General features: G+C 37.2%; 1 protein-coding gene across 11 annotated transcripts in view; it reads right to left on the reverse strand.

Moving 5' to 3' along the window:
* Nucleotides 1-23,337, reverse strand: part of LOC141901878 (ELKS/Rab6-interacting/CAST family member 1-like) — a 237,058-nt gene that overhangs the window by 113,183 nt on the left and 100,538 nt on the right. For all 11 annotated transcript variants that reach the window (XR_012618869.1, XR_012618870.1, XM_074789418.1 and 8 more), the window contains 2 exons: nt 3,259-3,399; nt 1,015-1,217 (listed from right to left, as the gene is read on the reverse strand). Coding sequence is in view for 9 of the 11 variants with exons in the window: in XM_074789418.1 (XP_074645519.1) it covers nt 1,015-1,217; nt 3,259-3,399 (344 nt within the window). In the remaining 2 variants the exon portion in view is untranslated. The remainder of the gene's footprint in view (nt 1-1,014; nt 1,218-3,258; nt 3,400-23,337) is intronic.

Genomic DNA, 23,337 nt, shown 5'->3' on the forward strand with positions numbered 1-23,337 from the left:
AAGATGGCAGCAGCTAGGAAAAAACAATTTGGCTGGGTGAAACGGTTCAGCAGGTCATATATGATGCTAACAGTGATGTGACTTGGAATTTGGTAGTGAACAAATTGAGAGTGAGAACGAATATGACATTGCAGTTCAGATGATGAGACTTAGTCAGACAATAGGTGAGACTTAGTCAGAAAATAGGTTTAGTGCCGGCAATGATTTTGATGATGAAAATGAAATCAGAGACAATTTTTCTAGACCCTGTTGATACGGTTGTCAGGGCAACGGACACCAATAACAAAAATGAAGAACCAGAAACTGTCCATCCTCAAGGTCACATATATCCAAATTATTTGTCTTATTTATAAGCCCAAAGGTTATCAACACCATGGTTTATAATATGTCCGTGTCAAATACATAGGTAACAATTTTCTGAGTCCTGAAATTATACCCCAATGAAACCCCTTACATCCGGCCTTCCGACATATCGGTGGAAAAGTGGGTAAATGAGTGGGAAAATAAATTTTTTAGTTGTTCTATTGCTTTGAAATTCTTACTTCATAAAGTAAGGATATATGGCTTAAAATTTCAGTTGAAATTGATTAGATCAGTGCATTTTGCTGGGAGACAGCAGTTTATCTGCAACTTTTTCGTGAATTTTTTTCATGGCGGCCATCTTGGAGTATGTGCCCTTGACCTCAAGTTCACTTATATCCAAATTATTCATGTCTACTTTGTTGGCCCAAAAGTTATCAACAACATGCTATATAATTTTTGTGTCAGATACCTTGGTAACTATTCCATGAAGCCTCAAACATACCCCTATAAACCCCTAAATTCCCGCCGGTACAGCAGCAGAGACACTAAGTGGTATTGAAAGGGTTTAAAGTCAATATGATCATAAAATTTGAGTACTGTAAGGAGAAGTTGTCAATTCTAACCAATTTCTCAGTTTTGTGATTAGAAATAATGCAGTCAATTTCTAATCTTCTGCCAGGTAAGGGTGGAAGAAATAAATTTGAGTCTTACTCTTGCATTTCCTTGATTTGCTTATCTTTATAAAATTTCTCATTTTCCATTTCTTTCATTATTTCCAGTAATCTATCAACTTCTTGATGAGATTTACTGACAGCGTCAGTATAGTGTGCCACTTGTTGTTCTAAATCTAAAATGCGTTGTTCCGTTTCTCCTTGTGGATTCATTTGAAAATCTGTAATTTGTTTCTCTTTTATCTGTAACATAATTGTATTCAAGATTAAGGTCAGGACAGCATCAAAGACAACTCCTTGGTATACAGGATTTGCAATGCTATAAATATGAAGATGGGTACTCAGCATTCATTCATCACGCTTATTCATAAATATCAGTTCCTGCAATGACTAGTAATGTGACCCCTCATCTAACTCAGATATGGCCTTCGCAAGATTTGGACTGAATGGAATGAAATGGTATGATTTTATGATTACCTTACACATTTGATTTCCATACATACAGCTTTAACCAACCAATCTTGGCAATCCAAGTTTGTATCAGTAAGGGGAGGTTTACTTCATTCTCAATCAAAGCAATAACTCATTCTGTAGACTGATGCATATAAACCACACTCAAACGTGGCAAATGGATAATAATAGTCATATTATCCATTCACCACGTTTGAGTGTGGTTATTGTACTATGCTGCTTGTATAATTTATATCTATCTTATTATACAAGCAACATGTTGGCTGATACAGTTACGCTGTTTTATGATAAGATTTACAAGGACCACCTGCACAGTGCGCCCTAGTGTTTGAATCCAGAAAATGACTCTTATAATTTTTAGCCCTTGACCCTTAGTATCTACATACCAAGCATTGTCAAGATCGGATAATCATTGTAGGACTTGCAATTTAAAGATTCAACAAGCGCCACATCTACAGCGCTCCCCAGAGGTCAATTTGGGAAAAGGGCTCTCTAACCTTTTGGAACTGGCCTGTAGTATCTATATACTAAGTTTCGTCAAGATCTGATTATACATGTACAGCGCCCCCCTGAAGATTAAATTGGGAAAACAGCTCTATAACTTTTAACCCTTGGTCCATAGTATCTATATATCAAGTTTCGTCACGATCGAATAATGATTGTAGAACTTGAAGCAAACACCACCTGTACAGCGCCCCCTAAAGGTTTAATTGGGTGAACGGCTCTGTAACTTTTTAGGGCTTGGCCCTTATTAGCTTCATACAATGTTTGGTCAAGATAAGAAATGTAACACTAGTAGCAAATTGAAGCAAAAGTTGATGGACGGATAGATGCTATGGCGTACGCTATGACAGATGAAGAGATGATGACGGATAATCCCCTTACCCTTCGGTCACCGCGGAGCTTATAAATAGAAAGACAAGGAAACAGAACAAGGGATCCAGGTACACCATGCCCACTTGAGAAGTGGTTTGAAATACAACCGATTATCCGAGGCGGTCAGCTCCGAGGCAACCGGAGTTTACTGAATATATGAAAGATCAAGGTAATTGATCTAGTTGTTCAATAATTAGCTGTAAATTATGAATATGAGTTCACCAATTATTATGTATTGTTTGCATGGACCACGATCGCATGCATACACTGACACAACTGTGCCATGCTTATTGAAAATGAAGGGAATTTCGAATCACGTTCAACGGTTTCATAGGAATGTCTACAGTCAATTAGGCCTACTTGGATCATTTCTAGGTTGCCTGAAGTGTACACTGACGTGGCGAGATGCTGACTATTGCTACGCAATAAGCTTACGTCTGCAGTGAATGAATACACACCGCCATACTGCCATTGAATGGCTTACAACTCAGCGTTAATTTTGGTCTAACTATAAAAAATAAAGACTTTCAAGGACATAAGTCTTTTCCAGCAAAACAAGAGTGCTAGCTCAGGTCGACCTACGACCCGATCATCTCATCGTAAGAATCTGCGATGTTTTCATCGGGAGCCATTTCGACCCAAGGTTACTTACAATCGCGACGAAATGTTCGCAGATCCATCGTAAGCTGAATCGCTAGGATAGAACAAGTTCTATCTCTACGACCCAATCAACTCGTCGTAGCCAATCAGTGACAGAGCAAGACTGCGACTGAATCGATCAGCAACCAGCGGTTACATGTTAGAAACCGCTGTTCTTACGACGAGATGATCAGGTCGTAAGTCGACCTGAGCTTAGCTTAAGGTCATGGTTATAAGCTTTGAGTAGAAATATTCATAGCAAGGCAAAACCAAATCTTATAAGCTATAATCATTTTACCTTCTGAAGTTCAGTTTTGACTGTAATCAAATCATTCATTTTTTCATGTAACCTCATCTCCATTTTGTTATATTCTGAGTCCCTTTTATATTTTTCAGATTTTAGCTCTGAAATTTCATCTCTTAATTCTAATAACTCTGCCTGAAATATAAAACATAGCCAAAATTCAGCTTACAGTCACACCACATTTTAAGGTCATTGGGACAAAAAAATAAAGGACCAATGGTCCAGAGCCTCGCCAAACTGGTGTGAAGTAAAAAATCCGTCATGAAGGCCATCGGTATACAAAAATTCATTTCATTGAAAATAAAAAAAGGAACTAGGGGTCCGGGGACACCATGCCCACTTGGAAAGTGGTTTCAAATGTAACAATTTCAATATTCGACGCCCCCTGGTGACGATATACAAAAACCAATGACCTTGAAACTCACCACAATCATAAAACATGTCTGCAGCTACGATTTTTTAATCAATTGTGATAACAAAATATTCCCCGTTACCAGTTTAATGTGGAAATACTAAGTTATTCTACTATTCAACGCCCCCTGGTGACCATATGCAAAACCCAATGAACTTGAAACTCACCACAATCATAGAACATGTCATGAACTACATCTTTGCAATTGATCATGGTAAAATTGATGATGCAATTGATCTTAGGCAAAATATGCCTAAGTACCAATCTAATAAGGAAATACCTAGTTATTCTACTATTCAACGGTGACCTTATAGAATAACGAATGTCCTTAAAAATCACCACAATCATAGACAATGTAATGAGCTACAAGTGTGCAATTGATTGTGGTTACAAAATAGGTACATAAATAATATAGAAATTGTATTAATCAACACCCCCTGGTGGCCACATACAAAAACCAATGACCTTGAAACTCACCAAAATCAGAGAACACGTTATGTGCTACAACTTTCCAATTGATTGTGGTAACACAATATGCTTAGTGTCAATATTATGTGGAAAAACTTTTACCCACCTACGAATGAGTACTGATCGACACCAAGATGGCTGCCAATTGCGTCATAATGGGCTGATCAAAAAACCTGTCTCAGGTATAAAACATTCCTTTCCAAAGAATACCCATCACAAATTGCAATGCTACAGGACTCATGACATTTTTGGGCACTAAAAAGGTCACAGGACGGCCATCTTGAGTCCATTCGACCCAATTTTTCTTATGCTGATGGGCCCTTGAGGGATTAAAATATATACCAAAGATCAAAGCAATTGATTAAAGCGTCTTCAAAATTTCCCTCAAAAAGTTCAAAACTGTGTAAGGGGTCCAGGGAGACCATGCCCACTTGGGAAGTGGTTTCAAATGCTCAACAATCTAACAATTTCAATATTCAACGCCCCCTGGTGACCATATACAAAAACCAATGACCTTGAAACTTACCACAATCATAGAACATGTCAGCAGCTACGATTTAGTAATTGATTGATTATCTAGTTACCAATTTAATATGGAAATACTAAGTTATTCTACTATTCAATGGCCCCTGGTGACCATATTCAAAACCCAATAACCTTGTAACTCACCACAATCATAGAACATGTCATGAACTACAACTTTGCAATTGATCATGGTAACAATATATGCCTAGGTACCAATATAATAAAGAAATACTAGGTTATTCTACTAATCAACGCCCCCTGGTGATCATATAGAATAACTAATGTCCTTAAAACTCGCAACAACTATAGATGATGTCATGAGCTACAACTTTGCAATCGATTGTGGTAACAGAATATGTATTGGGACAAATATAATATAGAAATACTATGATATTGTATTATTCAACGCCCCCTGGTAGCCAGATACAACTAGGGGTCCAGGGACACCATGGCCACTTGGGAAGTTGTTCCAAATACTCAACAATCTAACAATTTCAATATTTAACGCCCCCTGGTGACCATATACAAAAACCAATGACCTTGTAACTCATCACAATCATAGAACATGTCAGCAGCTACGATTTTGTAATTGATTGTGATAACAAAATATGGCTCGTTACCAATTAAATATGGAAATACTAAGTTATTCTACTATTCAACGCCCCCTGGTGACCATATTCAAAACCCAATGACCTTGAAACTCGCCATAATCAAAGAACATGTCACGAACTATAACTTTGTAATTGATCATGGTAACAAAATATGCCTAGGTACCAATATAATAAGGAAATACTAAGTTATTCTACCATTCAACGCCCCATGGTGACCATATAGAATAACTAATGGCCTTAAAACTTGCCACAATCATAGATGATGTCATGAGCTACAACTTTGCAATAGATTGGGGTTACAAAATATGCATTGATACGAATATAATATAGAAATACTAAGATATTGCATTATTCAACGCCCCCTGGTGGCCATATACAAAAACCAATGACCTTGAAACTCACCACAATCATAGAACACTTTATGAGCTACAAGTTTCTAATTAATTGTGGAGACAAAATATGCTTAGGTATCAATATAATGTGGAAAAACATTTTCCCACCTACGAATAGTACTGATGACACCAACATGGCCGCCAATTGCGTCATAATTGCCTGATGAAAAATACCTGTCTTAGGTATTAAACATGCCTTTTCAAAGAATACCCATCACAAATTGCAATGAGAAATGGCAAACCAGTAGGGAGCTACAGGACTCAGAATTCGGGCCAAAATTGACATTTTTGGGCATTAAAAAAGGTCATAGGACGGTCATCTTGAGTCCGATCGACCCAATATTTGTTATGCTGATGGGCCCTGGGAAGATTCACATACATCCGAAAGATCATGCTAATTGATCAAAGCGTCTTCAAAATTTCCCTCAAAAAGTTCAAAAATGTGTAAAAAGTGTTGATTTTGGAGAACAACAATGGCTGCCAGTCGGCAATCTTGATTCTGACAGGACCAGTTTTTGGGCTGAAGATGTGTCTAGGGCAGATACACGTGTAACCCAAATATAAAGACATTACATTGAAGCGTCTTCAAAACTTCCCAAAATAACTGGATTCCGTCTACGGACGGATGAACGCTACGACGGACGGATGAACGCTACGACGGACGAAAAGTGAACGCAATAGCCCGCTGGGACTAAAGTCCCAAGTGGGCTAAAAACCAACGAACTTGAAACTCACCACAATATAATGTCGAAAAACTTTTTCCCAACTACGAATGAGTACTGATGACACCAAGATGGCCACCAATTGCGTCATAATTGGCTGATCAAAAATACCTACCTCAGGTGTAAAACATCCCTTTCAGAATACCAATCAGCAATTGCAATGAGAAATGGCAAACCAGTAGGAAGCTACAGGACTCATGGCAGACGCTATAACAGAAGGACGACGGACGAAAAGTGAATGCAATAGCTTGCTGGGACTAAAGTCTCAAGTGGGCTAAAAAGTGCTGATTTTGGCGGACAACAATGGCTACAAGTTGGCCATCTTGATTCTCACAGGGCCAGTTTTGGGCTTAAGATGTGTCTAGGGTAGATACATGTGTAACCCAAATATCAAGACATTACATTGAAGCTTCTTTTCAAAACTTCCCAAAATATCTGGATTCTGTCTACGGCTGGCAGACGCTATAACAGACGGACGACGGACGAAAAGTGAACGCCATAGCCCGCTGGGACTTAGGTCCCAAGTGGGCTAAAAAATGAGAGCCTGGATTTCATCGGAGGTTTTTCATAATCATACAGACCAATCAGGACTGAAGCTCCAATAGGATTTCTTTTAGTAGGCAGGCAAGCTTACATCTTCACTCAAGACAAATCGTTGTCACGTGCGACCTACACTGTGGCGCGGGTTATCTATAACTGATACATACACGCAGTGAACACAAGCGTATAAGGCGATATCACGGTCCCGCAATTAACAAATAAATGAAAATAATCAGGTTCCAAAACCGATTACTAATGAGAACGATTAATGATTAAAAATAAGTATTCCAGTCGTGTAAATATCAGACCCATCTTTAAAAATTCGATGCTATATCAGCTGATCAGTTTCATTAATGAATCAGCCGTGTGACGGAAGTAAGTTTCCGCACTTTGAAACCAAATTTTTCGTCAAATATCTTGATGCAACGTTACCTTATGCACAGGATTTCAAAACTTGATGAATCATTGTCTTAACACGTTAAATCATTACGCCTTGAGTATCAGTATTCGCGCTAGAATGAATATCAACCTATTCAATTGTACCGCCATTTTGTTAAGTGAAATAATGCGCACCTGCTGATCCACCTCATTACCATATTTAATGCAATGACGTCATGAGGGAGGTCAAACCGGGTCAACACAAATTGTATATAACTGAGATTTGGGGGGGTTTCGTCTTTGAAAGCCCATAACTACCGAACCAAGCGTCGGATCTTGATGAGATAAAGTTCTTCCCACGCAAATAGCATTGAATTTCCACACGCGTTATTTTGGACAGTTAAAGATGCTGCATAAAAAACGTGCTCAAACAAATCGAATTTTTGACACTTTTTGGTAAATTTGGCGATTGGGTAGCAGGACTGTCGACCGGGCTCGGTCTCGGGGCTCTCGATCCTCTTGAGCCTGGGTTGAAGTGGACATTGTCATTTGAACAATAGGCTTGTTTATGTTATTCTGTATGAATTACGCATGTGTTTTGTATGTTGTGTTTTCTTATTTTAAAATTTGTAACTATATTGAATTTGGGAATCGTATATGTAACGTTTAACATAAGGATCAATAAAGAATTGAATTGAATTGTCACCTTAAACACATGTCATCAGAGAACGCGGAGCCGTATATGACAGCTTTGCTATTATCAATTGCTAATCGGGATCGTTTTCATGCAGCCGGCATACGAGCAATCCTAATATCGTAAATATTTTTTAAAATATTTGAATATTGAAATTACATGTATATTACACATTTTTATATTGACCGCTTGTAGCCGCCGATAGAATTCACGCCGGCCCTACACAGATAGCTTCGTCATTCCACCAGCATCCCCATTCAGGTTCTTATTTTCATATCAGACTTCCAAATTGTGTATACATCTGCCATTTATAATAATCCAATTTACATTTATTGTTATATAGGTAAGGGGTTAAAACAAAGTCACGAGACTTTTGAAGAATGCTTTGTAAACCCCAGAGGGCTTTTGAGCGCTGTACGAACAAGATGGAAAAATAAAATACGGATTCGTGATTACTACAGTTAATTGTCATTCTTTGATTCATCGACGAACAAACCGAAGAGGAACACAACATAGTGCAGAACCCGGGCATCTTTAGTCTAGTACCTAGCCGTCGTTCTACAAACAACAGTAACAACGACTGGTATTCAGACTAAAATCTTATGCTGTAGTTTTGAAATTTTGTTCGTCGTCGCCTCTACGTACATGCAAAAATATCGGTAAATTTAAAATGTTTTAATCAAACCGGATCAAGACAGTTGTTTAAATAATAACGTCGTCGAACGCCGTTGTCGTTGCTTGTGTTACTGATACTGATCGGAGGAATTAAAAGCATGCAGCTTATTCAGTAAACAACAGTTAATTTGAATTCGTTGTCTGGCCGACATAACAGATCAACATCGAGAAGTCACTTTTTATGCGTATGGAAAAGAATTTTTTTCTATCTTGCTGGACTTTCCTTATTCATATGGACATGGACATATATTAACGCACGTGGTCGACATCGTCAACCTTTCAACCGGAAGTCTACAACCCATAGAATCGGAACTTCTTTAGCATTGACCCGTGACCCGGAACGTCATCACGTAACACCGGAAGTGATCGTCATTGCGGGAAATACCAAACCAGGAAGTAAACTTACAACTTTCTTGAATTTTTGGAGCGAATCGACTGGACGTCATAAACTACTACTCTACTATTGGACACTGGCCTACTAATACGATGATGCGATGAACATTTGATAACTCAAGAGTCATTCGAATCAAACTCTAGATAAACTATCTATTTTGGGCATTAAATTTGGATAAATTTTGTGCAAAAGACAATTTAAATAATTCATTTCACATCTATTTTAGTAAGTATTATAAATTACGTATAGGCCTATTTGGTTAAGTACATAAATTGTATGAATCTGGAATTTTTTGTGAGGTTGGAGTGTTTCAGAGAGCATCAAGTCTCCAGTGTGTGGTCTATTTTATTTTTGACTGTGTCTGTGACACCCACAGCCCCTTGTATTTGTTCTACGGGTGTTGCTAAACCTTTTTTATAATTTGCCATCTTCTGCTAAAAGGATAGATAACTATGATTATTACATTAATAATCAAGTAACCTGTACATTTTGTTTTAAGAAGGGACATGTCTGGAAGAAATGCTTCCAATACCTGCGGCTGGTATGGGATGCAGAATCTTCGCAAGCCCCTAGGATTCAATCTAGCCAGACCAGCCAGAATCAACGACCCTACAATAATCAACAACCTTATTTTCAGGGATTGTACAATCATCGGGGTAATCAGGATTTTTAGGTGCGGGTGAATCAAGACCGGCAAATGAGTCACCCGACACTTCAAAATTTTTAGGTGATAACCCAGTTGAAATACACCTTTCTCCCACAAATTACGTTAAAGGTTATTTACAAGACGCACAGGGTATTCTTTTATTATTTGACTCTGGTGCTACACAAACATTTATTTCAGGTTCTTGTGTTAAAAACTCCATATATCTGTCTTCATTGCAGAAGCGAAACATTAAGCCTATCCATTAGGAAATGATAGGAAATGGTCAGTTTTTAGAAGCTAACCAAAGTATTACGTTTCAGGTGACCATTCAGGGCCAGAAACTGGTATTCACGCAGTCATAGCGGAAAATTTGACTGGTCCAGATGTACTTGGAGGAACGTCTACCATGAAAGAACTTGGAGGAAATTTAGATTTTACCACGGATAAATTCACGATTCGTCCCAGGAAAGGTGTGGTTCACGACCCGTCAAGACCTTACTATAGGGCCTGGAGCATCTAAAATTGTCAATGTCAAAGGCAAAGTTCCCAAGATTTTAAAGAATTCTGAGGTTCTTTTAGAGCCGTGTACACATATGCAGAGGTTTTGTCCATCTACGATGTGTGTGAAGTTGAACAAAGGTTCATGTTCAGTTAGGGTAACCAATGTTAATTCAAAACACCTGCAGCTTCGTTCGGATAAACCACTGTGTTTTACAGATCTTGGAAATTTTATTCATGTCACTCATTATATTTCAGATAGCCCTGTAGAAAATCTATTTTCTGATACTGTTCAGGTTGGTAAGACACCATCGCAGATTTTTAAAGAGTCGATTGAACTTTCAGATGAATTTTCAGTTTTAGGTAGTGGTGAGCAACAAGATGTTCTTAATTTACTTTTGAAACACAGGGAGGCTTTTAGCCTTTATGGTGAAATTGGTAAATGTCCTGATTTTCTAGTCGATATTCAGCAGAAAGACACTACCCCTTTTTACATAAGACCGTACCCAGTATCTGAAGAGAACAAGCAAAATATTGACAGAGAATTGCATAAATTAGTTAAACTGGGAGTATTAGAAAAGGGATGTTCACCATACTGTAGCCCGTGCTTCTTGATTAAGAAACCGAACACCAAAGAGGTGCGTTGTGTAACTGATTTCCGTCATTTAAATGCTCGTGTTGTTACAGCACAGCAGAATTATTTGTCATTACAGGATGTGCTCAGAAAGTTGGGGAAATCTAATGCCAAGGTTATTAGTGTCATTGATCTGAAAAGTGCTTTCCATACATTACTACCATTATCTTCTAGGACACGAAAGTACACAGGAATGTGTCCTTATCCTGGATCTCCCATGTACATGTACAAACGTTTACCTATGGGTCTTAATCTTTCACCTGCATTATGGCAACAAAAGATTAACAAAATTTTTTCAGAGATACCAAATAGTAACTCGTTCTGTATTGCTATACATGGTGACATCATAGTTTTTTCAAACTCTGTTTCAGAACATAAGCAACATCTAGACAGTATATTTTCAGCTTTGGAGAAATATCAACTGAAAATAACACCTCGGAAGTGCAGACTTTTCAAGAGACAAGTTACTTATGTTGACCATATCATTTCTATTTCTTCAGATGGAATTATACAAGTTAGAGCAATGGGAGAGAAGTGCGCGGCTATTCGAAACATGAAGAAACCATCAACACCCAAGGAAGTTAGAAGGTTTATCGGTGCCGTTAATTATTTATCGATGTATCTTCCAAAATTACAGGAACTTCTAAAACTCTTATAATTTCTTACTAGAAAGAACAAACAGTTTATATGGACAAAGGAGCATGACAATAATTTTCAGAAGATCGAAGATTTATTGCTCGATCCACCCGTGTTATGTGCAGCACAAGGCAATGGAAAATTTGTATCTGTTTTCAGACACAAGCAAGTAAACGACTGGTGCAGCTTTGTATCAAGTTATCGAAGGAAAAGAACGTTTGATAGCTTACCATTCTAAAACCCTTCCCAGTGCCGCAGTTTCATACTCCGTTAGTGAGCTAGAATTGTATGGTCTTTGGATAAACGTTACAGCCTTTAAGTATATTTTACAGTCTCAATCGTTTCATTGCTTCGTTGATCATTCCGCTTTGGTCCATATTTATGCTTCAAAGAATCAACCCCCTACATTGAGGTTGCAAAAATTACAATTTTTTGAACTAAAATTTGTATTTCCGAGTAGTACTTACCCTTTCCTATGGTACTTACAGTACTCGACGGAAATATTAATTGAACGTTGGTCAAACTATTGTTTTGATATTTCATATTGTAAAGGTGCAGATCTTGTAGTTGCAGATTTTTTTAGTAGAGCACCCAGAAATGATGACACTGAGTTCGATAGGACCAAGGTGCAGATCTTGTAGTTGCAGATTTTTTTAGTAGAGCACCCAGAAATGATGACACTGAGTTCGATAGGACCAAGCCTATAGCGTTTTTCTCACAAGAAACTGACTACGCTTTTCCATTTAGGGCAAACAAGTTTGAGAGACCAGTAACAAGGAGCCACGCTGAGAAAATGAATTTACCTATTAAACCATTATTTTCAGGTAAAGAAAAAAGTAAGTTATTGGTTGCTAACAATAATCCTATTTCAGAGCATCACAACGACCGTACAACGTCTGTTTTGAATAAAAGAGCTACGCCTGACAACAGTGCTTCAGACTCAGTAAGTCAACAACCCGAGTCCATTCAACGGAGAAGGCCGAACCCTGTATCGGTTCGACTGCCAACACCCAACGTTGAAGAGCCTACATTAGTTTATACCTCATATCAGGTACCAGACGATGGTCCTACGCAAGAATTTCCAGAATTTCTGAAAAAACCTGTGCCGCTTATTTCAGATATACGAGAATTTGAAGCTAAACACATACCCAATCAAGGCGAATTAAATTAGGTGCTGAAGATAATCAAACGTAAGGTTATTCGTGATTTTAACTTACCCTATGATGCGCAACAGTTTAAATTAGCTCAGCAGTGTGATGCCCGTATTAAACCCATTTATGACTATTTAACTCATAACATCTTACCGAGTGACAGGAAGGCAGCAAGGATGATACGTCTACGAGCTGAACAGTTCATAATTTGTAATGATATTATTTTCAGACTTCTGTTTTTGAATAAGTCAGGCCAATTCTGCTTACAGCTTGTCGTACCAGAGAAATTTATAGACTCTCTTCTAGGTTCAAGTTCAAGTTCAAATTTATTTCACAGAAAGCTTGACAGGCTATTTACACAGGTTGAGAGAAAACAAACAATAAAATTTACAAATTTTTTAAACAAAGCACAATTATAAAAAGAGAGAGAGAGAACAGTAGCTTTCAGTGTGGGCCAAGCAAAGCCTTTCGGCCGCTGTCGCAAGCACCCAGGGAAAAAAACGAAAGGGAAATGAAGAAATAAAGGGGAAGGAAATGAAAGTTGATGATTTTTGATAATTTCAGGAGAGTTTATATGAGTAAGCTAGAGGGTTCAGGAGAGTGAGCAATTATAACAATTAGGGTTATTACATTGATGGATATCATTGTAGGCGGAGGTGAGATATGGTCTGAGTTTACGTTTTAAATTTTGTTTGCTTGTTTGTAGGATGTCATTGGAAAAAGGTAGTTTTTGCCAGATGTTTGAAAGAATGTTTTGAGGTGAATTTTGATGCGGGGTTGGCGGTGTTTGTTTTGAAAATAAAGAATACGCGTGGTCTAAATATATGCTTTTTCTGATGTTGACTAAAGGAGATAAGTTTTCCGCGGTGAAGTAATAAGAAAAGTAATGGGGTGAAGATTTGATGGTGTTTTGAATAAAAAGTGCAGTTTTAAGGATGAGGACATCATTGATTTTGAGGATATCAAGATTTTTAAAAAGTGGATCTGTGTGTGCAGATTACTTAGAGTTGGTGATTATTCGAACAATCTTCTTTTGGATTAGGAGGCATTTTCTATTATAAGGCGAGTGGCCCCAAGCCAACAAGCCATAGTTCAAATGAGGATAGACTAAGGTGTAGTAAAGAAAAAGTAAATTTTGTGTGTCTAGGATGTTTTTAGTTTTGTTTATGATACCAGTAATTTGTGAAATTTTCTTGTGTATTTTGTCGATATGTGGTTTCCAGTTCAGATTTTCATGTATTGTCAAGCCGAGGAAATCTATTTGTTTTACTCTTTCAAGTTCAAAGTTGCCTATTTTGATTTGTTGTATGTGGTTTATGAATGGTCTTCTCTGATAATTATGAAATATGATATATTTAGTTTTGTTCAGATTAGGGGTTAGTTTATTAGCGATAAGCCAGTCATTCAATATGTTTAGGTCATAATTAATATACTGTATGAGTGTGTTGAGGTGTGTATGAGAAGCAATGCAATTTGTATCGTCAGCGAATAATATGTACTTCATCTTTACCGTGGAGGCATAGATATCATTGATGTAAATTAGAAAGAGAAGTGGACCTAGGATGGAACCCTGGGGTACACCGATGTTTGAGGATAGTGTAGAGGAGTTGTAGGATTTGTACGAAACGTATTGTTGACGATTAGAAAGATATGAGGAAAACCAATCTCTTGCTATTCCTCTGATGCCGTAATGTTCAAGTTTATCTAGTAGTATATCGTGGTTAAGAGTGTCAAAAGCCTTCGAAAGGTCCGGGAAAATGCCTATTGTCCATTCATGGTTATTTAGTGAGTTAGAAATTCTGTCTACGAGTTCGAGTATTGCATGTTTGGTTGAATGGCTGTGTCGGAAACCATATTGGTTAGGAAAAAGGTGTTTGTCAATGAATCGTTTATGTACAAGTTTTTCGTAGATTTTGGAAAGTGAATTTAGTAGTGAAATGGGTCGATAATTTTCGATCAGGTTTATGTCACCTATTTTATGTAAAGGTGTTATTTTAGCTATTTTAAGTAAATCGGGGAATTTGCCTGTTGAGAAGGATTGATTTAAAAGGCAAGTTAGAGGGTATGATATGTGGTTGATGATTCTCTGTAGGGTGTATGTGGAAATGTTGTCATGACCACTTGAGTGTTTTGTTTTGAGATTATTTATAGTTTCTAAGACTTCTCTTTCGCACACTGGCATGAGGAAGAAGTTAGAGTCGGATCTAGGTAAATTGTTCAGGTAGTGTTGAGATGGCATTTGAGACAAGGGAAGTTCATTTGCTAGATGTTCACCAATTTGATTGAAGTGATTGTTAAAAGAGTTGGCAATTTTGATTGGGTCGGTAGTCTTAATGTTGTTAATTTTGAATGAGTGTGTAATGTCTTGTTTATTATTAGTTTTCCCGATTACTTCCCTCAGGATTTTCCAGGTGTCTTTTATGTTGCCGTTTGCCATTTTTAAGGATTCTTGGTAGTGAAGTTTTTTGGAAAGTCAAATGATTGAGTTAAGTTTGTTTCTGTATGTTTTGAAGTTGTGTAGTTCGATAGCACGTAGGATTTCATTTTTTATAGACATTAGGTGTATGTATTTTTTATCTTTGTTGTAGATCGATTGAATTATGTCTTTAGTTATCCATGGGCTTCTTGGTGTGTTGTATTTGTTTTGTTTCAGTTTTTTTGAAGTGGTTTCTGAATTAATTATTGTGCTTAAGGTCGCTGAAAATGATTGGAATGTTTCGTTTATTGAAAGGTTGTTGTTTAGGAGTGTTGGGAAGTCAATATCGCTGAGTTTATCACATATACAGGGCTGCCAACCTTTCAAAATTCCATTTAGGGATGAATGGCAGATTAATTAGGAATATTGAAGGTTTCAATAGGAATATATCGAAACCGAAGAAATTGTGACTTTTCCAAGTAGGAATATTTTGCTTTCAATTAGGAATACCTTTCACGTGTAATATATGAAAGCTGGATATGAAAATATGGAATTATTAGCAAAATAAAAAATCAGCAAATTCTACAGAATGTATTTTTTCTTTATTATTTTATGAAAGATAAAAATCAACAGTGTTTATCAAAAATATACAATAGACTAAAAAATAAGAACATAAAACTGGCATAAATTGTCAAACGAATTACATAACACTATACAGCTGTCATGCGAATATATCCATTTCCAGCATCAATTCCACGATACTGTCCAAGAGAGACTCCACGTACAGAACTGAAAGATACAAACAGTAAAAAGTCTCTAAATCTACATGCTACTCGGTGGTGCTGCCATCTGCCAAATATGCGAACTAAAAGTTTACTTTGAGATGCACTGCTCAAAAGCATCTTAAATTATCTTTTTAACTAACACAAGAGTGACAACATTAAGGTTCAAACTAGCAAAGCAATTGCTTACCGAAACATTTCAAAGAGTCCATACGTTGAAATCTAACCCGGATCTTCGAATGCTAATCGCGCTGCGAAAACGAGCTAATTACCGCAGTAAACCGATTCTTCTCCGAAACGATGCGGAGCAATTTGACAATAACAATCACATTTTGCCACATGTCATAATATTTTCACAAAAATGATTGAAAACAACGTATTTTAAAACGAATGAACTTTATTTTTATTCTTGAAACAAATTAAAAAGCTGCTCTCCTACTACGAAATAATCGTACGCCATGCGTAGATAAAATCAATAACACAGCTACTCTCATACACACACACGCACGCACGCGCGCGCTAGTAAGCGCTGTTTATCGCCTGACCCACGTACACAGTATATAGCCACGCACTCATCCACCACGGGCGTGCATATAAATTCCCCACCCATTCAATTCTGTTCTACCAAATCATCATATTGTGTTACAACGCGCTGGCGGGTGGAAAATCGGACATCGCCGAAAAAGAAAAAAAAGTCGGAATTTTGTATACCCGATCGTATCGTCGGAATTTCTTCACGCAAATCGGGAGGATTCCGAATAATTCGGGAGGGTTGGCAGCCCTGCATATATTGTTAAATCCTTGTTCACTGATAAAATTTTTTGTGTATGTTTGTTTACTATTGGGTTTTTGTTTTGTTCTGTGACTACACGCAAAAGTGATAAAATGGTCCGAGAGTGGTGTTGTAAGGATGCCCGAGTAATAGTTATGTGAGTTAGTAAATATGTTGTCAATTAGAGTGGCACTTCGGTGAGTGACTCTAGTTGGCAGGGTAATGAGTGGAGTAAATGAGTTTGTGCTAAGTAATTCGAAAAAAAGAGAGCTATAATTTTCTTGATTTGTTTTTAGCAGGTCAATATTAAAGTCTCCACAGATGAGGATATCTGTATTCAAGGGACTGAGTTTAGCGATTTCCGTTTCCAAAGCTTGTAAAAATTGATGGGTGTTTGATGCTGGGGGTTTGTAAACTATTCCAATTATTTTCTGTGCGTGATTTTCATTTTTTTTCCAAATTTTGTAGAATTTCCATTGTACATTATTATCTGTTGGATTTGAGACGAAGTTACATTCTTTGTACTGAAAGGTTTTAGAAAGGAAAAGACCTATCCCACCTCCATGGGAATTTCTAGGTTCAGAGATGAAATTATAATTTTTTAGAAGAATTTGAGGTTCGGTGATAGAGTTGAGTTTAGTTTCTTGGACTGCAATCGCGTCAAAAGATAATTTACAGTCAGAATTTAGAATGTTTAGTAAGTTTTGAAGATGGTTGAGTTTGTTCAAAAGTCCATTGCAGTTCCAGTTCAGGATTTTAAAGTCGGAGTTTTCATAAGGATGCTGTTGGTTTAAAGTTTCCAGATCATAGTAAGGGGAGCTGTTCATTTTAAGGGATTTTTCAGAGTCATCGGCATTTAGTAATGATGATAGATCAAGACTTTGATTGCTTACTCCATGGTTAGCGAGAATTTTGGATTCAAGATAATTTAGATTGTCTTGCAGAGAGGAGGTCATTACAAAGAAAGACAGTTAACACAAACGTACTAGTAATTAGCAGTAGATGGCGAGCTCGACTCATTGATGAATTAGTGTAATAATTAGGGGGTGACACATGAGTAGAATTGATAGAATAATAGTTGTTGTAGGTTGTTGATAGAGTAATTAAAAGCTGATAGTTAGTGTATGGTTTTAGTATTAAGGCATAGGGAAGAGACACAAGTTAGGTGAAAGATGGAGGATATGAAAATAGAATATAAGTAAATCACGAATATCAAACCATTATATCCATGTCCAAGTTCAATACTGATCAGTCCATAAATCGTTGTTTGTCCATTAGTCCCGAGTATTAGCGATTAAGTAGGTTCATAAGTAGAGATTTTAAGTCTTTCATATTCATGTTGTTTTCTGATCTTTGGACGTTTCTTGGTCGGCGAAGAGAGCGGATTTAGAGCAGATTTCCAGGCTAATGCTACCTTGTAAATCGAGTCCTTATTCACGTGTTTGTTGTCGTAGAGTTCATCACGAGAAATACGATGTTTCACAAAATGAACATTATTTGTCTTACTATAGTTTTCCAATCGTTGATTCATAGCATCAATTTCCTGATCGGTTTTGTCCTTTCGAGGAAGGAGCGACGCAATTTTCACTTTGGCGTTTGGCCACGTTTTTTTAACGGTCTCGATGGATTTCTTCATCTCTTGGAGAACTTTTGCATCTGTTTTTGTGTCCCAATCGTTTGTACCGCAGTTGATGAGTACGGAATCAGGGCTGCACGATTTTTCGTTATTCCTTGTCGTAATCACATCCTTAACGTCCGAAAGTGTAGAGCATGGATATACGATCGTTTTTCTGTTTTCCCCGGCTAATCCAGCTGGTGAAACAAATTTACGATTGCTGTCGGCAATGACGATACCAGTAACTTTGCGAGGTTCAGTAGATGCTAATGATGGTGGATTCTCGGATATTTTCTCTTCTTTAGTTATTTTTTCCTTTTCTTTTTCTTCGAGAAGAGTTAATCTTGCGACTAGATTATCAATTATTGATTCCAGTTTTTCAATTCGGTTTGATAATTTTAGGTTGATTTCATGGAGATCTTCCGTAGCCATAATTGTGAATGTATGTACGTAGGTTGAGTTCAAGAGCTGCGCGCGTGTACGTGTTACTCGGTCGAGGTCATCTATCTATCTCATGACGCTGTAGTAAGTAGTCATCAGGGATGTGTACGAACCTACCTTACGATGCGAAAATTATTCTTTTTTCCTAATACCGTAAAAACCGGCGTATAAGTCGAGTTTTTAATCCTTGATTTTACCACTAAATTATTGACCTCGAATTATACGCCGAGTACAGTTTTCTACTAAGTATTTTCAGGTCACAAGAAATATTGATTCTGCCAGACAAAAAAGACAGTGTTCATCTTCTCACTGCTATAACAGTTTAAATAATTATTCATGATAAATAAAGTTATTTAATGAAAAAAACTTCTTTCATTTTGACACAGCTTCATTTAAAACGATGTATTCATATATGCGCGCTCATAGCAGCGCTTAATACATTAGGCTATATATAGCGTGTGACTCAAACTACTGTTTTACTGTATGGTAGTGTATTATACCAGAGTGTGTGTGTAACGGTCTATTGATTAACACACAGCAGCAATCAGGCTGACGCGCGGCGGTGTGGGTGAAGGCGCACATCATTATCAAAACAAACTATACAAGTAATTATTCTTCTAAGAGAAGGGACTTGACTTATAAGCCGGATATATGTTAAAATCATGAAATGTAGGTCTAAAAATCGACCTGACTTATACGCCGCGTAGACTTATACGCCGGTTTTTACGGTATGTTCGAAAGAATTGTGGCTTATTTACAGTCATGTAGTCGCTGTCAAGAGCATAAAGACGAACAAGTTACGACCATATCATGAACGTATACCAACAGTTTACGCTCCATTTCATACTATCTCCCTAGACTTTAAACAGATGGTTAAATCAAAAATGGGATACCAGTATTTGATGGTTGTTTCTTGTGCTATAACAAGATACACCGTTTGTGTACCACTTAAAACAGTGGACGCTCCTGTAATTGCAGAAGCATTAATACAGCGTGTTTTCAGTAGATTTGGAATCCCGGAGGTCATTGTTCATGACGCTCAGTCATCTCTAATCGGGAAAGTCATGGAAATAATGTGTAAAGCTCTTGGTATAAGTTAACAAGAAAATTAACTTTAATAAATTATTTGACGCCTGCGAAAAAATGTAGAATTTCTGGGATAAGCTAATGTGGAATTGCAAATTTGAAATCGAAGTTTTAAGAAATTTGGGGAATTATGAGATTTGGCGATTGGGTAGATGATACAGTCTTCGACTGGTCTAATTAAAACAAATTATCAACTTATGACCGACTACGATTCACTTTTGCCTCTAAGCTGGTCTGCAACTTCATTGCCTCCATGGTTGAAGAAAGAGCTCTTCTGATGTCTGCTTCATCATGACTTCGAGCATATCGTGTAGCCAACCAGCCCGGTCTACCGGGATCCGGTTTGGCTGTCACTCGATATCGTACACTTGAGTCTGGGTTGAAGTAGACATTGTCATTTAAATAACTTATTCATGTTATTCTGTATGAATTACCCGTGTGTCTTGTATTTTGTATTTTCTTATTTTAAAATTTGTAACTTTATTGAATTTGGGAATTTTATCCCGGAATTTCAATGTAATAAGGATCAATAAAGTATTGAATTGAATTGTCACAATACGTCTTCTCATGATATTCAATGCAATATAACATTTCGATGTTCAAATAGAGGTCATTATATAATCACAGGGAGCCATTCTACATCTTTATCAATAATATTTTGCCAAATAGCTTTTATGTGTACACATAAACCTGTGAGGTTTTGCACATCGATTTACGGTTGTCGTTTGTAAAATGATGCTGAATGGTTAACATTGTTTAGCTTTCATAATGGTAACGTTTTATAAGGCGTCAAAAAACATATCACGAAATATATTTTTGAGATATTGGTTCAATTCACCCATTGGTAGTAAATAACAGGCTACTGAAATTGCATTGGAGTGTGCTAAAAATAGCTTTGAGCGTAGTGTCTTAAGCATATGAATGATTATCGATCAGCCAGACCGTGGACATTATGATTGAAAATATAGCTGCAAAGCAGCGATAACGGGTTTTCTGCACAGTCTTTGAATCCTGTTCAATGGTTAATACAGTTTTATAAGAGGAAGCTCGACAAAGAGTCAATTAGACCTTCTTGAAACCATGGACAACTGGACTTGATGTCCTATTTGACTCTGGAAAATCGACTGTTAGGCGATAAATACTCTTTATGATTTCGACAAAACATTTGATAAGGTACAACATCAGCCATTACTAAACAAGGCTATTAGGAAACAGTATCAATGATAGGTTGCCGAAATGGCTCAGCATTATCTATGAACGAAAACTTGTAGCCGAAATCAACGGAACGCCTCATCTTGGAATAATTCAGTAGAACACGTGCGTTTCCTTGTCACTGGCATTGCTGACAGTCACAACCTGTCGCAAGGGAGCGTAGGTCGATGAGTCGTTCCGACACAATCGTCGCTGGCGGTCGCAGTAAATGGCCTCACAAGCCGTCGCAAGGCCGACCTACCCCCGACATAAGTCATAGGAATTAAAGAAATACCAGTTTCATTTATGATGAAAAAACTCAAATGAAAAGTCTGGCTTATAAAGCTGTCTGCTCAGACGAAATTTTCAAAGAAATTTTTATTTTTGTCAATAAAATTGATAATTGTGATTGATCGTTGCAAGTCAGAACCACTTAATCACTAATTAACATGCACTTTAATAAATCTGATTTCTCCTTTACAGTGAACTTAAGTTTAACCTAGTAGAGGCTACTAGCCTATGAAGGCCTATGTATATGTGTGGGCCTAACATTCGGACAGATTGGTCGTAGCCCTATTGAATAACAACCCTCCTTAATGTCGAAAATTTTGTTTTGAAGTTCAATCCAATGAGTCCGTTAATAAACGCAACAATTATACTGTGTTTGTTTGAGACAGTAAAGCTCAATACCGGTAGGCCTAAAGCCGCCTGAAACTCGATAAACACTTCAAGCGACACAGCAAACGATCTCCTTTCCACCACAGCGAACGCTTACTCCAAATGTCAAGTATGAGTCCAGCATACGGAAAGGAGTGTATTATATACTTGTATTTAGTAAATACCTTGTGCAATTGACAATGATCGGTATGTACTGTAAGAAATATAGAGTATTGATGGTATTGATATAGAGGTTGAAGCCCGCGGTCGAATATAGTAATATATTCTTTCAGGGACGCTGAAAATGCACGACATGAAAATGACTGTAACGGAATATTCCTACAATGAAAACATGGGAATAATCCACTATTAGAAAATACTAGAAATGGCACAATCTGATAAAACAAGAACTGGAGAATGTAGGAACGTACACACTGGATTATAAAATAATAATCCAATAGTGGAATATACAAGAAATACCCCTTACTGGAAAATACAGGAAATTGAAAATGTAGGAATTTCCTGAATATTCCAAATCCTGCAAAGTGTGATGCATGTTTTTCCGGCATTTTCCAGTTCTTGTACTTTCCAGTTCTTGTTCATTATTGATATGCACATTCTTGTATTTTCATGTCATGCTTTCTCTAGTTCTTGTATTTTCATGTTGTTCATTTTCAGCATCCTACTGTCTATCGCTGAATGTGCACAACATGAAAATACAAGAATCCATTAATGATCTTTATATAGAAATTTCGGGATTTCATCCAGTTTTCAATAAATAATTAATGACAAATGGCCTATAAACATTTGCGAAAGCAAAGATCATCCACGAAATTATTTTCTTTCTAATGTTGATAATTCATCAGTTCATCATTATAATGTCTATTTAGATTATAAGTACCAAATGTAAGCAAAGCTGAAAATTTGATATATATATTCCATGTATTGGCATTGTATATACAATTTTACAGGTTTAGTGTAGTGTTATTAGGGGAAGAATTATTAGCATCTAAACAGGAAATATAGAGTATTGATGGTATTTATATAGAGGTTGAAGCCCGCGGCCGAATAAAGTAATATATTCTTTTATTTTGATACCTCGTCGACATAACAGCTTTTCTCCGCTATATCTCTTCGGCGTGTTTGGTTTAGGCCTACGACTCCCCGGTACACTTATGATTTATCTTAGTAAATACACGGTTAATTTGGTAAAGAAAAATAGGTATTGCTAAATTAACTGCTTCACGCCCGCAGCAAATCACTGGTAGTAATAAATTAATTTGTACTCGATTTGATTCTCAGGATGAGGAGAAATTCGCAGCTGATCCTCGGAACGACGATGTAGTGACACACGTCGATTTGTCGATGTTTACGGCTCGACAGTGCTTTTAAAATCTAAAGTAGTAAATTTCCTGTGTATCGGTAATGTAATTTGATGAGGAAAATGGGTTATTGTTAAAATTAGTTTTTAAAAACCGCGACAGAATGTGCAATATTTCGGTAATAAATTTGTTAATTTATGCTTGAATTGATAATCGATGTGACAAGAAACGTGCAGTAGATTTCGGAAAGACGACTCAGAAAAACATGTCGGCTCTTTGAATGGGGCTCAATTTTCGATGTTAATTACGGCCCGACAGTGCTTTTGTAACGTAGATTCTTCAAAATTCGTACGGAGTATTTGTAGATCGAAGTGAGCTGAATGATATCAGATGGATTGTATCGGCAACAGCGGTA

This window comes from Tubulanus polymorphus, chromosome 3, assembly GCF_964204645.1.
Source record: "Tubulanus polymorphus chromosome 3, tnTubPoly1.2, whole genome shotgun sequence".
In the NCBI taxonomy this organism is placed as follows: domain Eukaryota; kingdom Metazoa; phylum Nemertea; class Palaeonemertea; order Tubulaniformes; family Tubulanidae; genus Tubulanus; species Tubulanus polymorphus.